Here is a 17325-nt window from a genome sequence, read left to right as displayed (position 1 = left end):
ACATATCAAACGACAATAACCATATCAACTTATTAAGGGATTAAAAACACAAATAACTCATAAGTTTTGGACACAATAAAAAAACAGACAATATTACCACATCCAACGACATTAAATACCATTACAAGGACGTATAGCCACACCGCAAGCTTGAGCGACTCTACGAGCTCCAAATGAGCTTAGAAATTGACGAAAATTTGCGTTTGTGACAAAATCGCACAAGCACGGCTCATTTTCCCTTATCCTTCCACAACAAAACCCCGATGGTGGTGTGTAAAACAAGGCCGGTCCTATGCACGGACTCAGTGACATTAGGTTGCACATCGCTGCATTCGTGTGATATACCGATACAACCATCAACAATGCCACCGCGGTAACGAAAGCAAGATTGTTATTAACCATGAGGGAATGAATCGAAATACAAAAAAATCGAATAGATAATATGGTTGATTGATTATTTGTGATAAAATTTGGTGCATATTTTTATAACTTGACAAAGTACAATGAAGGGTATACTTTTGACTTCATTTTTTGTACTTTCGGTTGCAAATTGTGTATATTTAGTAAGCACTTTTACTTTAGCCATTAGCACTAAAAACGTTAGTATCGTGATGACAACAAATGATACTTATTAACAAAGTAAAATAAATAAATAACTAGTTAAAGACCCGCGATTTCGCGGGTTTTATGAAATGATGATATTCTAAGACAATTTCAGCTATGATAACACAATTAAACAATTAAATTGTAGTATCATGGGTTTGAATATTGGTTTGATGCATTTGCTAGTCTAGAAATAAGATAATAATTATCCTAATTTTCTTTCCCCAATCATCTATGCTTAACAAAAGCATCATCCAAAAACAACCGTTTTTTATAGTTGTTTGTTATTGTTAGTCTGAATGACTATAACAATGGTTAACAACCGAAACCAGTTTTGAAGTGTAACGATTTCGTTATGGCTATGCTTAATTGATTTCATTAAAAGTTATGGTTTTGCATCTGTATGAAGTTGATGTTTCCATAACAATACTTTTTGTAATATGTTTATTCAAACATACGATCATACATTTTAATTGTTTAGTTAATACTCGTTTATAATGAAAATATCTGTAGCATATCAAAATTATCATCATTGATCGATTGGCATATCATAAATTTCAATTACATGCCAAACTATTCATTAGTTACAAGCTTCCATAAGTTATATGCTAAAGTATTTAATAATTACGGAGTACATACTTATGCATCAAAATAGAAAGAAACTAAATCCATAGATACATCATTCAACATATTCGCTAACACTTTTGCACAAACTAATGGTAAGCTGCAGAATCAAAATACTTTGATACCGAAACAAACTGTTACACCGGGTGAGTTCTATCTAAGACCATGATGAACCTGCATTCGTCACGCATGAACGCAATCAAACACTTGTATCAGATTCAGGATCCAATTCTTCATCACTTTAATGTCCCAAGTAAATTAAACCTGAGCTGCTGTCATTTTCATTTTTTTCATCATTAGCGATAGGATTATTCTGATATTGGTAATGGACATCAATGTTGATTTAGCCAGTGTGATCACCCGGACTTCCCACGTTTCTAAAACTGAAATAAAAACATGTATAGTAATATTAACATTATCATAATATTGAACGAAACATTGTAATTAGATATGATGTATGTAGACAAAGAAAAATACCAGTTGATGCATATCAATATCCGTAATGTGTTTGATGCAAGATGGAAAACGCATGTGTGGTGCCAATGTACGTCGTTTAAGGTGGGTTGATGGATTATTGGTATGTGCTAATTCATCTTCAAACTTGGTCAAGCACATTTCATCATAAATCGTTAAATACCAATAAGCTTGTTGTATTACAGTGAAGCAAATGAAATTACCATGTTTTAATTTTAATTGCTACATTATTGAAGGCTAGCCATTGTTTATGAATCTTATTTCACCTTTTTTGGTGATTTCAACTTTTAATTCAACACTGTTACAGTTGATACATGTATTCCTCTTTTTCACTGTTTTCTTAAACTGTTCACGCAAAAAATGTTTGGGAAGTTGTTGTAGATTAATCATTTAACAAAATAACGTTGATCAATATGTAAACTTTGAAGTTGATGTACTATAAACAAATGTATTAAGTGATAATTGTATTAAGTTTATAGAAATACCAATTGTTCTTTTTCTTTGGGAACGATATGAACAATTTAATATGATTGAGGGATGACAGTTTAGACCATATTGACAAATTAATTGGGTTCAAATTTAAGGTTTAAGGTTCAAATTTTAGAATTTATGGTTTAGACTTTAAGGTTTAAGGTTCAAATTTTAGAATTTATGGTTTAAGGTTTAGGATATAGGGTTTAGGGCTTAGGGTTTTGTTTTTAGGTTATGGTCTAGAGTATAGAAAAAGTCTAAACCATCAACACATAATTCACTATTATACCCTTAATTATACTTAGAATAATAATATAGGTTCAACTCCCGGGTAAAATTGTGAATTTGTGAAACAAAAGTGTAGATGGATCAAAAAGTGATGTGTGAGAATCACCTCCCTGAAAGTACACCAGTACACCTGCACGTACGACAATCAAATAAAGACACCATCTCCTCAACACGAAAGGTTTTGACTATCTTTTTGTCACAACTTTTTGATCATCCACTATGCTTTTCACATGCTTATAAATAGAATTATGAAGAATATTTTGATTGATGTAACAAAAAAGATAGTAAGTTTGGAAATAATCATAACTTACGGACTTCAGCATTCAATTCATAGATTCAAAACTCTGCTACTAACATCTAGATAAATAGAATTATGAAGAATGGAATGGAACTATATTACTACCTCCTGACCATAAGTAAGAAGATGGATATCGGGATTCAAAGTAAGGGCATCCACCTCTGAAGAGGTGGCAAAGCCCGACGCATTAGATTGACCACGTCGTATCATGAGGCCTCCCTCATGAACACCATGAGGATCTCTCCTCGAATAGTTTGCAAGATCAAATTCATTATCCGAATCATCAAATTTCTCCTCATCTTCATCACCATCAACTCTTGGAGACTCTCTAATCATGATCCAATATATTAAGTTCATTAAATATTAAAATCTGAATGCAGTTGACCACAAAAAGATGATCTATACCTTTTATTCGTTTGTATCGAGTTTCGCATTGTATCATAATGTTTCAAGTCATCAAGTGATGTTATTTCGGTCATCCTCCAATAAAAGATACCAATTTTCATTAGTAGATAGTAAGAAAGTGTTGATACAGTTAACGAATGATATAGATGCTATGTTAATATGATTGCCAAAGCTGTAAAAAAGAATGAAATAGCAGTAACAATAAGAATCAAAGGTGGTTGTGGCTAAGATCAGGAGTTTGCACCCATAATAACATAACAGCTCAATGCATCCAATTCGAGATAATGACTGAGAGTTCAATCATAAACATATGGAACCAGTTATACTTGAACAACCTGAGACTTTATGCTGATAGCAGTTCTTCAGCAAAGATTCGGTGGTAGAAGTGACCTACAATTAAGCTATCCAAGTGCATACATGTACAAGTAGAGCCTATACATGCTAGCAAAACGTAATGTAGAGATAGAAAAACACTTGTACCATATTAGTCAATGTACATCACAAAACATACAGTGCAAGTTACTTTAATATTCCAACAACAAAATGCACATCATAATTACTCTCAAAAATCACTTTTGTAATAACACATACCTACTTAAACCACAATAATAAATCATCCAAACACCCATGTTAGACATATATAATTACCTTATTTCAAAAGTAATCATCAAATTCCTCCTCATCTTCATCACCATCAACTCTTGGGAGACTTTCTAATCATGATCCAATATATTAAGTTCATTAAATATTAAAATCTGAATGCAGTTGACCACAAAAAAAAATGATCTATACCTTTTATTCGTTTGTATCGAGTTTCGCATTGTATCATAATGTTTCAAGTCATCAAGTGATGTTATTTCGGTCATCCTCCAATAAAAGATACCAATTTTCATTAGTAGATAGTAAGAAAGTGTTGATACAGTTAACGAATGATATAGATGCTATGTTAATATGATTGCCAAAGCTGTAAAAAAGAATGAAATAGCAGTAACTATAAGAATCAAAGGTGGTTGTGGCTAAGATCAGGAGTTTGCACCCATAATAACAGCTCAATGCATCTAATTCGAGATAATGACTGAGAGTTCAATCATAAACATATGGAACCAGTTATACTTGAAGAACCTGAGACTTTATGCTGATAGCAGTTCTTCAGCAAAGACTCGGTGGTAGAAGTGACCTACAATTAACAGCTATCCAAGTGCATACATGTACAAGTACAGCCTTTACACGCTAGCAAAACGTAATGTAGAGATAGAAAAACACTTGTACCATATTAGTCAATGTACATCACAAAACATACAGTGCAAGTTACTTTAATATTCCAACAACAAAATGCACATCATAATTACTCTCAAAAATCACTTTTGTAATAACACATACCTACTTAAACCACAATAATAAATCATCCAAACACCCATGTTAGACATATATAATTACCTTATTTCAAAAGTAAAAAGCGCAAAAATTTTCTAAGAATTAGTAGTACCTCAGTGATCATTTAATCATACTCATTCATGCTAAACTTCCGCTGCATTAAAAGTATATAAGACATATCTCCACGAACAAATTTGTAAACAATGTGAAAGCTTGTTGGAAATTCCTTGTTATATCAAATATATTTTGTGTACTTTGCAAACTGTTGTTTGTAGGCATGCAGCATATTCATACACATACCCCATTGAGTGCACCCTTTGAGTAAACAATATATTAATATCATCATAGCCTAAAAACCATTCTAATTCATTTAGTCCTAAAATCAAATACAACTAAAAATTCTAATTCACATTTTATGTAATAAAGTGGAGTGTTGGTTAATAAGTAATCACTTGCATAACACAATTAAATTATTGTAAACTGCTAAACTAACCTCATGGTGTCATGCCTCACATTGTCGTTACGAACTCGCTCTTAAAACATTTTTTCTACACATCTTCTCAAAGGAATATTCCCTTTGGACAGCATCCAACTGCACCCACAGTTGAATTTTCTCATATAGTTAATTACTTGTGTTATGGCCCTCAGCCCTCTCAAATGGTCCATAGTACCAGTTTATAATCATAAAAAAGTTATAAATTCATAAAACGGTTATAAACGTTACCTGTGAATCCAATGATTTTCTGAAATGAGAAAGACCAACCAAAGACCTTCATTGTTCAATCCCTCTCTAAAAGCCTGTTAAACTCATGTTAAAAATCTACTGATGCAAGTAGGGTTCATATTGCAAAAAAAAAAAAAAAAAAAAAAAAAAAAAAATAAAAAAAAAAAAAAATAAAATTGACAAGCTGTACCATGTGTACAACTGACTTACGTAATTAACCAACCCTAATTAAGCAAGACGTTATATTGATTAAAAGCGGTAAATTAACTAAAAAGATGAAAGATAAATTTGTGTATAGACGACTCATTGATATATCTAACAAACCAATGAATTGGTTGAACGTAGATCATAAAAGATAGATACCTTAAAACTTAACTCTAGAAAAGAAAATAAGCTGAAAGATCAATAGTCATTCACAAATTAATATACACATAATTGTCACCTGTTGTGACAAATTAGCGACAATTCATTCACAAAAACATTTAGTATACACATAATCGTCACCTGTTGTGACAAATTAGCGACAATTCATTCACAAAAACATTTAGTATACACATAATCGTCACCTGTTGTGACAAATTAGCGATTACAGTTAGAACAAATAAAAATTTGATAAGCGGTAGTGTCGATGATTAGGGTTTTGTTTTTTCTGAGTCATGAATGAATGAATGAATGTAACCTCAATGAACCCCTTTGTTAATTTTATTGGTTGCGAATGAATAATAAATACCTGTCTGTTATTGAACATACAAATTAACCATCATCTAATCTCGATTCTTGTTGGTTGCGAATGAATTATAGAAATCGTTTACCGTTTGTTGTAAAACCGATTTAGTGATGATAATTAGATTTGGTTTTTGGACTGTATAGGTATGACTTATGAGAAAACCCCAAAAGGTTTAACAAAAAAGGTAAAGGGATTAGGTAATGAATGTGGTGAATCTTGTTCGGTGTTTTTTAAATTATTAGATAAGGGTATTTTAGGGATGAAGTGTATGTAAAATTGATTTATTAGCTAATTTTTTTAGCTAAGATACCTTACCAAATAGCACAGCTAATTTGCTTTCTCATTTGCCTCATAATGGACTGAATATACCCGCATTAGATATATATATTCTTACTCCAGCTTCAATGATGTAATTTTCCTGCAGTAAACATAGTGTAATGTGAGGTTAATGTGTGACCCGATCGTAACAACTGTGCATAACTACATATGGTTCAAATAAAATTATTTTATGATATGCTAGGTATGATACTTAGTTTCACTAAAGATAAAAAGATAATAGAATCACCAAAAGGCAGGAGTAGGAGCTCATTAAGTAATGGCATCAGTAGTATACATTAACTGTATAGTCAAATATGATTAGTAAAACCATATTTAACTGCGATAAAATAATACCAGGTTTCATCCACAAATCAATTGATTCTAGAAATTTTTAGGCATACACAAATCATTTGCTGTTGAGTAAGATGTGAATGACACTCTCTTGAGAGTTGAAACTTTTGCAGCTGATTTCAGAACATTGAGTGTGCCTTAACTGATGGATCTATAATTAGTGCTTAAAAAGAAAAGGCTAATAAGCTTGTAAGCTGCACCATTGTTTTATAAATACGAAATTTTGGACTATTTCAGCTGATTTCAGAATATTATTGAAATCATTTATGTTTTATTATTGAAATCCACCATTAAACTTCACATAAACAAACAATCAAACAAAAGGTAACTGCCCATTAAGTTGATGTCATGTGCAGGTCAAATTATACGAAATTTTGGACTGTTGCAGCTGATTTCAGAATATTATTGAAATCATTTATGTTTTATTATTGAAATCCACCATTAAACTTCACATACCCAAACAATCAAACAAAAGGTAACTGCCCATTAAGTTGATGTCATGTGCAGGTCAAATTCAAGCCCACACAAGACTACTTAAATTTCAAGGTACAGACTTGCATTATATACATAGAAAAATTACAAAGATTCATTTATCAAATGCACCTTCAAGAGTTATTCTGACTTATTGATGCATATATACCCAATTTGATATGCGATAATCTAGGTTAGGGTTTGACAGTAACCAACTTAATTCACATAAATAAAAAATGATAAATACCTCATAGCAGATTCTGATGAAGCAGAGCATTAGAATACGTAGATTATCGCATATCAAATCAGGTATATATGCATCAATACCAACGATTTTTAACCCTAACCAACTATATTATCGATACCATACTCTGGCGAGGTGAACTTCAGAAACCTCTTCATGTTTCGTATTGGTGAACTCGATAAACGGTGTTGCTTTTCGTCGATGATTTTGATAAGTGTCGATGATTTAGCAGATGAAGTTAGGGTTTTTGTTTTTTCTAGTATCGTGAATGAATGAATGAATGAATGAATGAAACCCTTCTTTTGTTAATTTATCCCGTGTTATTTTATCCCGTGTTTTTTCTTTTATTATTATTAGAGAGTGTAATAATTTAGGGATGAGTGTTTTAAAAATTGATTTATTAGCTAATTTGTTTAGGGAATGATTAATGAGAGTTGGATTAAGGGTTATTCTAACGTAATTTTTTAATCTATCGGTGATTAAGGGATTTTTGAAAAAAATTGTTAGCTAATAAAAACACTCTTTTAATGTATAGTATGATAGGATAAGATAATGTATGTGAATTAAGCATACCCTAAATCTAGAAAAACTAAAAAAAAGAGAGAAAATAAAAACCGATTAAATAAATGTAACTTTTTAAAATCCATGATTAACGGATATAGTGATATACAAACACTTCTGGATTTTATGCGTACTAAATAAATATTTTCAATGAAGTTTCTAATATCTTTAGAGACGTTTTCGATCATTCTGGTAAATTTTGAAAGGTGGCTTTCAGTTTCGAAGCCTTTTTAGTATCGAAGAAATATACTTCGCCCGTATGAAAGCGGAAGACCTCTTCAAGGGCTAAGGTAAAGATCATTTAGCGCATGTTCAAAATGTGCAACTGAATATAGCTTAAATTTTTTTTTAGGACATAAACTTTTAAAAAAATCTATATATATAATAATTTTATATTATTATTGTAATTATTTATAATTAATTCACATGACATTATGACTTAAAATAAGTTAATTATACATACTAAAGTTCAGGATCTAACAATAACCCTAACACGCTTTAAGATCTTATACAATTTGATAATCGCCAAAAACTACACCCCTCTGTCTCAAGTTAATAGTTTCTTGACAAAAAATACGCGGGCGACTAACTCCATTATCCACCAATAAAATATCTTTATCTCCACTATCACTCTTTAATTGGTTAAAATATAAAATGGAATATTAATTTGAAACATACCAAAATAGAAATTAGAACTATTAAATTGAGATGGAGAGAGTAATAAAATTGACCAGTGTGATAAATGTTAAACTCCTCGGAGGTAGAATTCAAAAATTTAACGTTATTATTTATGTATGTGTCGAATGGGGGTATTATATTAATCTTTTTTTTTAGCAGCAGTAAAGGATCACCCATAGTACTTAATCACTCACGCGTTCATCTTCTGCAGTTGCATAACTCGCCCTAAACTGTTGCCTAGGAGAAAACACGGACTAACCCGATAACATGGACAGCAAAAACCCCCTCCCCTTACTGCCCCGCACCGCAATGTGCGAAATGCACGTTTGAGTGGAATTTAAGAGTAAAGTGGCAATTTTGTGTATAATATTGCATGTCACTGTCCCGATAAAGAGAAACAGGTTACCAACACATCAGGTACAATGCAAGGTTATATTAATTCGACGGTCTATTTTGGTTGACCTGAAGATTATTTTCAAACATTAGTCGATAGTTGCTGCTTGAGCGCCACCTATGATGACACTCCATGTCAATAAACCGCCATTCAACGTGGCATCACTTTCTTTCTCCAACCAAAAAACCGCACTTTTCACTTTCACTCCATTCCTCAGGTTTTCTCGGTGACGGCCATTGTTAATAACCGAATACAAGGTATTCATACTAATCACAACTTTACGAGTAAGTATGTTTAATTAATTAATTAATTATTAATTGTGTCTATTACTTTAATAATATCCTTTATCATTTAATCCATCTTGTTATGTATGATTACCTTGAGGTTTTCTTTTGATATCCCTATTCAGTTTTACGACTCCCCTGTAACCTTATTATCATGCTAATTGTTTTTCCTAGTGTCTTGGACACATTTTATACTTCTTGCTATGTTAAATTGCACAGTAACTAGAAATAATCTAACTTACAAATTTCAATTATACATACTCTTTACTTTATGGATGTTTGTATCTTGCAATTGCTTAACAAAGTTTTTTTTAGGCAAAAGGCAGAATATATTATAACTCCACAATTGTAATTTATGTGTTCTTACATCCCAAGGAACTAAATAATACTATTACAACAACAACAAAACTCAATACCACATAAGTAGTGTATGGAGAGGTGAGATGTAGACAATCATTCCTCTATCCGAGAATAAAGACATGTCATTTCTTCACCCAGAGTGAAAAACACTCTCAAAAGTAAAGAAAGTCATCTCTCTCTCTTCTAAGCAACTAAATAATATATGGTTAAAAGTCTTTATATACTAGTAGTACAAAGAGATGATAATGGCTATGGTTTTACACTTTTACCGTACATGTTGGCTATGGTTTGCTGGTCAACATTATGTTCTACTAATTCCGTACTCATGATTGCATTACCTAATAAGCTCTTGACTTTAAATAACTGAATCTCATAGACTTATTGTACGAAGAAATAAAACAACGCAGATATTACAATGATGGATTCACAGCGGCCAACGCATACTATGAAGTCTCATGGTCTAGCATTGGCCAGAACGCATATGAGTGATTGGTTGATCATTTCGTTATTAGTAGTGATTATGATCATTTTAAGCCTTGTTCATCCATTTAATCGTTTTGTTGGAAAAGACATGATGACTGATCTCAAGTACCCATTGAAAGATAGCACCATCCCTTTTTGGACCGTTCCAGTGAGTTAAACTTGACCATTTTTCTAAATGAAAATCAAAACAATAAATGGTGGCTTCTCTTATTTAATGTTTTTTTCTTAATAGTTGTATGCAGTTTTCTTGCCAATGGCAATCTTTCTGGCCTTCTATTGCAGTAGAAGAGATGTTTATGATTTTCATCATGCCGTACTAGGTGATCATATTTTTATGCTATCGTTTTTCTTAGTTGAATGAATCAGAGGAATCTGATTTTTTTACTTGTTGTGACAGGGCTTTTGTTCTCAGTTTTTATAACGGGCGTTATCACAGAAGCTTTAAAAGATGCAGTTGGCCGACCTCGTCCTGACTTCTTTCGGCGTTGTTTTCCAGATGGAAATGATGTATGCATAATCAGGTTTCTATTACTCAATCCACCAGGTGGTAAGACAAGCGGGCTGGGTACAAGGGCGGATCTATATGGGATCCAGTGGTAGCACGGGCTACCACGAATACGCGATACAGTGGAAAATTTTCGGGGTTTTTAACTAATGATACCACTCGATAGTGTAATTTTTTGTGTGTGACACCATTGGATAGTGTAATTTTTTTGAACTTTTAACTAGTGACACGAGTGACTCCGAAACCTAGATCCGCCACTGGCTGGGTAACGGGTCAAAATTGGTTGTATGAACTTATAAAATAGACATTTATCGTTAATCTGGCTACCCGTTTATCCTGTCTATTACCTTTCTATTTACCTATACTTTTAGTACACACAGTTGAGAAAACACTTCCCTCATTAACCCAATCATACTTAAATGGGTCGAATTTTCCACCTCCATTCAGTGACTCAGCTATATCTCTCTTTATCTCCTTATTACCTATAACTTTTCTTCTGTCAACGATTTTTTCTCAGCTTTATGATCAATGGGGAGAAGTTATATGCCATGGTGATATAAATGTCATAAGACAAGGGCACAAGAGTTTTCCCAGTGGGCATGCTTCATGTAAGCAGAGGAATTATCTTACTCAAATAATTATTCTGTAATTAATTTAACATTCACGTTCGATTTGATTATGATTTTATTGCAGGGTCTTTTGCTGGTCTTGGATTTTTGTCGCTCTACTTATCTGGAAAGATTAAAGCATTCGATCGTGAAGGCCATGCTGCAAAACTTTGCATAGTTTTTCTCCCTTTACTTGCTGCATCTCTTGTTGCGATTACTAGAGTGGCTAACTATCGACACCATTGGCAGGACGTTGTTGTTGGAGGTCTTATAGGTGCGCGATTTCATAAATTCGTAACCTTTGTTTTCCTTTTTTTCATATACATACTTAAGACTTAAGACCCATGGTGTCTTTGCAGGTATCACAATGGCTATTTTTTGTTACTTGCAGTATTTTGCACCACCATATCACACTGAAGGTATAAACATTGATGTCGATTTTGAGTTTTTTTTCTCTTGTTTCTTGATATGACAACTTCGTTAAGATGTTTGTTTAAAGGTTGGGGACCTTATGCATATTTTCGGGCTTTGGAGTCATTGTATGGTAATACTGAAGTTTCTCGACCTCCACCAGCTCGTACAAATGTGTGTCAAGTTGAAATACCACAACATGGGAGGAATAATAACTCAGTACTGGAGAGTTCGTTAGATGGTTCCGATATGTCACTAGTAGATCTTGAATCTGGTAGGACTTAGTCAATGTTGGTCAATGGTAGAAGACTAGTTAGGTTGGTTTGCTTATATGTTAGGCTCAAGGATCATTGTGTACATAAATTACTTACCTGTTGTTAACTTGTAATGTAGTTTGTATCTTGCTCCAAATGGAAGTGTATATAACATCATCTTTAGAAGGTGTATTCTGTGAAGAACTTATCTCTTAGCTTAGGCAAGTTTATAATCTGCAGTGGTTACATCATTTTGTATTTGTTTCTGTGCATTTTACCCGCTAAAAGTTTGTTATAAATACCATATTTTTGTCAACTACACCGGTTTATTAAAAAAAAAAAAATTCAACCGGTAATATCGGCATCACCCTCTGGGTACTTAACCATCTTCGCAATCATATGCCACCCACACACACGATAAGAGGAAACCCAATTCGCGGCGATATTGGTAGTACCATCGAAGGTTGAGAAATCCCTCGAGACTTTCCCAGATCGCATTGATGTTGACACTATTATCAAAGGTTGAAAACACCCGTTTTGAGTGAGAATCGTACATGAGTTTGCGATACCTCAAGTTGAATCTCACCACATACCACTCAAGCCAAGGCTTGTTAAATTTACCTCTTAAACCATTTTCAAAGGGCGTTACCCACCTTCCCAATACTGATGCCTAATTTCTGATCTGGCACCCACGTGAAAGATCTCCGATGCCCTTTAACGGACTATTACTCGTGACGAAAAAGAGCGGCAGTCAAGGTATTGGCGGGTAAATTGTTGTCAGTTTTTTATACAACCAATTAAAATTGTACAAATATTTATTTATATTATTGATTTATTTTTATTCTAAACTTCCAATCATATTTTAATGCACCACCTAAAATCTATTTATAAAAATTTGACACTTAAATTGAACAATCACCGTTATTACCTTCAAAATTTGGTATTGTCATGTCATAGTCAAAACCTCACTTTCTATCAAAAAGTACACCATTTTATTCCACGTCACAATCATATTAAAAATTAAAATTGGTGGTAGGAGTAACATAAATATTCACAAAAACAATTTAGGGGATTCGAGTAGACACAAGAAAAAAAATGCCAAATGATCTTTGTGTTTGTTCATTTTTGTAATTTTCATCATTTTTTTAAAAAACTGCAATTTTCGTCCTTAATAGCGTAAATGTGTGTCCCAATTAGTCCCTGGGTTAACGGATGGTTAAATAGCCCGTTGGTGTAGGCTCGTGCATATCACGTGATTATATGTCATATCTAAAATATACGCAGTATAATGAAGGGAACCCTAATTCAGTTTGTCTTCTTTCTATACCCATACAAAACTTCCCTAATAAACCTTCGATCCTAATTCAAAAAATTGTGTATTGTGTTTGTGGTAGTCCGTCGATTATTCGTACTTCGTTGACGTCAAAGAATCCAGGACGAAAGCTATATTGTTGTGCTCGAAGTGTAAGCTTTCATCAATCTTTTTTTTTCGAAATCCAACCAATGATGCTAGGCCATTGAACTTGGATCTGTCTTAGACTAATCGCAAAGTAATAAAAGGAACATGAATAAAAGGGAGTATCACGTATAGGTTTAGTATGAAGAATACATTATACATTAGAATAATAAACGGTTTATAATCACGTTATATGCACGAGCTTACACTAACGGTCAATTTAATTATCCGTTAACGTAGGGACTATATTGGAACACATTTACGCTATTAATGATGAATATTGATGTTTTTAAAATAGAGGTATGAAAAGGAAAAAAAAATGAACAACTGCATGGACATTTTGACAATTTTGTCCAAAAGAAAATAGAAAACGAAAGGGTAAATTTGTCTTTTGGCACAAACCCTAAATCATCTTCATTCCATTCCTATAACAATCATCTTCTACAGCCGTTCCCAAATCTTCATTCCTCCAAACCCTAATTTGTGAGAGAGTGAGAGATGAAGTTCAATCCACGTGTCACAAGCTCTCGCCGGAAATGCAGGAAGGCACATTTCACCGCACCATCAAGCGTGCGCCGTGTGCTAATGAGCGCACCTCTATCTACTGAACTCCGATCAAAATACAACGTCCGATCTGTCCCCGTTCGTAAAGACGATGAGGTGCAGGTCGTCCGCGGGACCTACAAAGGTCGTGAAGGTAAGGTTGTCCAGGTGTATCGTCGTAAGTGGGTGATTCACATCGAACGTATCACTCGTGAGAAAGTCAATGGTCAAACTGTCAATGTTGGAATCAATGCATCAAAAGTTATGGTCACTAAATTGAAGCTTGATAAGGACAGGAAGTCATTGCTTGATCGGAAAGCTAAGGGCCGTTCTACTGATAAGTCTAAGGGCAAATTTACCGTTGATGACGTGGCTGCTGGTGCTTCTCTCCAAGAGATTGATTAGGTTTTCGTTTTCAATATGATTATGCTTTTATTTAGTTATGTTATATTGACGATTTTTGTTGTTGTTGATGATACAGACCTTATTGATCTGATTCATGCGATATCGTACTCTAATATGAATCGGAATGAATTAATAATATGTTTTGGTTTGAATGAATGGTTTATGGCATTTAACTTTGTAGCTTTAAATACATCTATAGATAGATATATTTCGGCTTATGATGTTTTTCTAGAAGCTTATGCAGGTGTATTCTTGGTTTTTGACATGTTACTGTATTGCTGCAAAAATCATTGCTTTATGCATATCGTAGTGCTGTAGAGATTAACAAAGTTGCATTGGAAACTGGAATGTTTATAAATGTTGACAAATGAAATGAAGGTCTTCTATTCTTATGATTCATAAACTTGAAATCTCTTGGAATTGGATGTACTTTTTTGCCACTTGTATATATTAGTTTTCAAGGCAAGCCAGTCACCTAATGTAGTATATCCACCTAGTTTTGATGCAGAACATGTCTAAGAATAGCAATTTCAGTAGGGTTGAACTGGACTGTAGTTAGTTTGCAATGTGAGTCCTGATTTGTTGATCATATAAGTTATAACAAGTTATGAGGTATAACAATTTTTACCTCCGCCAAACATATTCGTTCACTTACTAAATTGAACGTCATAATTACTTATAATCATGGGATTTTGTTTTTCATTGACCAGCCATTTGGATAGGTATTATGTTAGGTTGAAACCTTGTTGAAGAGATTTGCTTTAGAAACCAGATAAAGTAGGAGGTACTTTGTTGCATTACGTACGCCAGTATGGATTATAAGACAATTTCAGATGTAGACCTCTTTGATCCGTTGGATTCTCCTGTTATAAGAAACAACCTATGAATCTATAATTATAAGACTGTTTCAAGTTGTCGAATATTGACACGATTTTAGCCACTATTTGGGATACAACAACAACAACAACAACAACAGTACCCAATACCACTTGAGTGGTGTATGGGGGAGGTGAGATGTAGACAATCCTTCCCTTATCCGAGAATAAAAACAAGTCATTTCTCCACCCAGAAAAGTAGAGAAAGTCATCCCTCTCTTTATTCGGCGGATAAAGAGATTGCTTCCGAGTGGACCTCCGGGTGTTAGAACCATACATGTACTTGTGTACTACTAATGTGTGACATTGTAGCATTGCTACTTCGTTTGATGTTTCTTGTAGATTATGGTGCTTAAATATATAATAATATTATTACGATGTGATTGTATTATGAAATGCATTAGGTGAGTTTTGTTGGTGCAGTTTGTTGAATGTTACCAGAAATTGTTCTGTCGACACAGATCAATGGCTTTTAAGAAATGCTTAAGTGAGTTTTGTGTTTGTGATTTCTAATTATGTCTAATTTGGAATACCTAGCGTCACAATTCTATATATTATCTCTACATATTACAAACCGTAAAGGTTTAGTCTGATATGTCACTCTGACAGAAAGTCTGACAAATTCAGTCCATTTGTAATTTTCTAATAATTTCTAATTAACTCTGTTAATTCTATTAATATTACACGTGTACCAATCACACACCAAATTATACCACTATGATTAACAAAAACTACGCCTTTAAAAAAGAAAATCGTAAACAAATAAAAACCCTCTCTCTTCTAAACCGTCACCACTGCACCCTTTCTCTCTCTTCTAAAATCCGAAAACCTCAGCCTTTTCGCCAGAGAAGATGGCCGAAGACTGCCGCAATCAACCACGCCACTACCACTAATTTATCCGTTACAATTTTACGCACCTAATGATATAAATTTTGTAATCATCGATTGTATTAATTTTTTTGCCCTTATATTCTCTTTTTATTTCAACGACGGTGACGACGATAGTATTTTGCTTATATATTGAAGATTGTATCTGGTTCTTGGTTTTTACCATTTATTGAAGTTTTACGAGGTATCTTTGAGAAATTGATAGTAGCTTGAAGTGGAATGGTCACAACCCTAATCATCGCCCAGTATACCGTTCTTCTCCTCACCCAATTTTTTACATAATCATCAATAGAACCTTCATCTCGATCAGAAGTATTCGACTTTAGGGCACAAATCTGTGAATCGATTTGTAAAGTCATCTCGATATCTCCTTCGATCTCAATCTCAATCGACGTAATCACAAATACAGGTTATCTTTTTTTATGTTTATAACTATTTTAAGATGGTGTGTGCTGTATCACCTATACATATGTGTATTTATTTTATGTATCGGTTCGATTGTTGCTATATGTAGCTTTAAATCTAGCGTAGCTCACTATATCAGGTTAAATTGCCAAATTGGTAAAGTTAGAATAATAATAATATTTTGAATAATAATCATATTTTTTTTTTAGTTTCAATCATTATAATTATTGAATGCGGCTATATGCAGTTTGAAATGCTATATGAGATGTATCAATTTGATGCTATTTAGAATCCGTTGAATCACCTATATGCAGTTTTGTTAGTTTGGGTCAAAATAACCCCTATGTTAGTTCATAATATGCTGATTGTGGGTCAAAATAACCCCTATGTTAATGCAATTTCAGTTACAAACTGCAATTGCATAATATGTATTGTGATGCTTGTGTGATCTATGAGATAAATTTTGTATCCTTAATAATAAAAATAGGGGCTATTTGGACCCAAACTCTGTAATAATACGAGTTTTGTACATTGGCTCAAACTCTGTAAGTTTTAACAAATTCCATCATTGTTAATTATGATTGTGGATGGTCAAAAATGGGTGGAAGGTCTACTTTGAATTGGTTGTGGCTAGAAAAGTGGCATAATTTGAGTAAAGGAATAAAACTCAAGAGTCAAAACGTTCATGCTAAAGCTATCATACTTGATTGTGGAAAGTCAAATGAGCATTACAACAAATCATGTTTGGAAGATGGAAGACTCAAAGAGATGTAGAATTGTAGTTCATAGTTATAGTAGTACAACTCATGAACCCAATCTTAGGTACACCGAGAGTAGAAACCA

At 33.4% G+C, this 17325-nt stretch overlaps 3 protein-coding genes across 5 annotated transcripts; 2 read left to right on the top strand and 1 right to left on the bottom strand.

Annotated features, from left to right (window-relative positions):
* Positions 1-2755: 2755 nt before the first annotated feature.
* Positions 2756-7811, bottom strand: LOC139896507 (uncharacterized). 3 transcript variants are annotated; one of them, XM_071879144.1, is made up of 6 exons: positions 7376-7811; positions 6304-6406; positions 5262-5335; positions 3812-5129; positions 3164-3238; positions 2756-3086 (listed from the first exon to the last, which is right to left on the bottom strand). In XM_071879144.1, exons 4-6 carry the CDS (start codon positions 3856-3858, stop codon positions 2852-2854), a joined length of 357 nt encoding a protein of 118 aa, XP_071735245.1. In that variant the 5' UTR covers positions 3859-5129; positions 5262-5335; positions 6304-6406; positions 7376-7811; the 3' UTR covers positions 2756-2851. The 3 variants fall into 3 exon arrangements, with proteins under 3 accessions (XP_071735245.1, XP_071735247.1, XP_071735246.1); XM_071879146.1 differs by lacking the exon at positions 6304-6406; XM_071879145.1 differs by lacking the exon at positions 7376-7811 and having other exon boundaries at positions 6304-6545.
* Positions 7812-10064: 2253 nt separating this feature from the next.
* On the top strand, positions 10065-11941 carry LOC139900208 (putative lipid phosphate phosphatase 3, chloroplastic). Its single transcript, XM_071883000.1, has 7 exons — positions 10065-10280; positions 10365-10452; positions 10530-10639; positions 11155-11245; positions 11331-11519; positions 11605-11664; positions 11745-11941. The coding sequence occupies exons 1-7, from the start codon at positions 10065-10067 to the stop codon at positions 11939-11941; spliced, it is 951 nt and encodes a 316-aa protein (XP_071739101.1).
* A 1873-nt stretch (positions 11942-13814) lies between these two features.
* Positions 13815-14470, top strand: LOC139896506 (large ribosomal subunit protein uL24y-like). The gene has a single exon (XM_071879142.1). It carries the CDS (start codon positions 13865-13867, stop codon positions 14312-14314), a length of 450 nt encoding a protein of 149 aa, XP_071735243.1. The 5' UTR covers positions 13815-13864; the 3' UTR covers positions 14315-14470.
* The last annotated feature ends 2855 nt before the right edge of the window (positions 14471-17325 follow it).

The sequence above is a fragment of the Rutidosis leptorrhynchoides genome, chromosome 3 (assembly GCF_046630445.1).
Source record: "Rutidosis leptorrhynchoides isolate AG116_Rl617_1_P2 chromosome 3, CSIRO_AGI_Rlap_v1, whole genome shotgun sequence".
NCBI classification, from domain to species: domain Eukaryota; kingdom Viridiplantae; phylum Streptophyta; class Magnoliopsida; order Asterales; family Asteraceae; genus Rutidosis; species Rutidosis leptorrhynchoides.
This window is presented reverse-complemented; position numbering and strand designations above follow the sequence as displayed.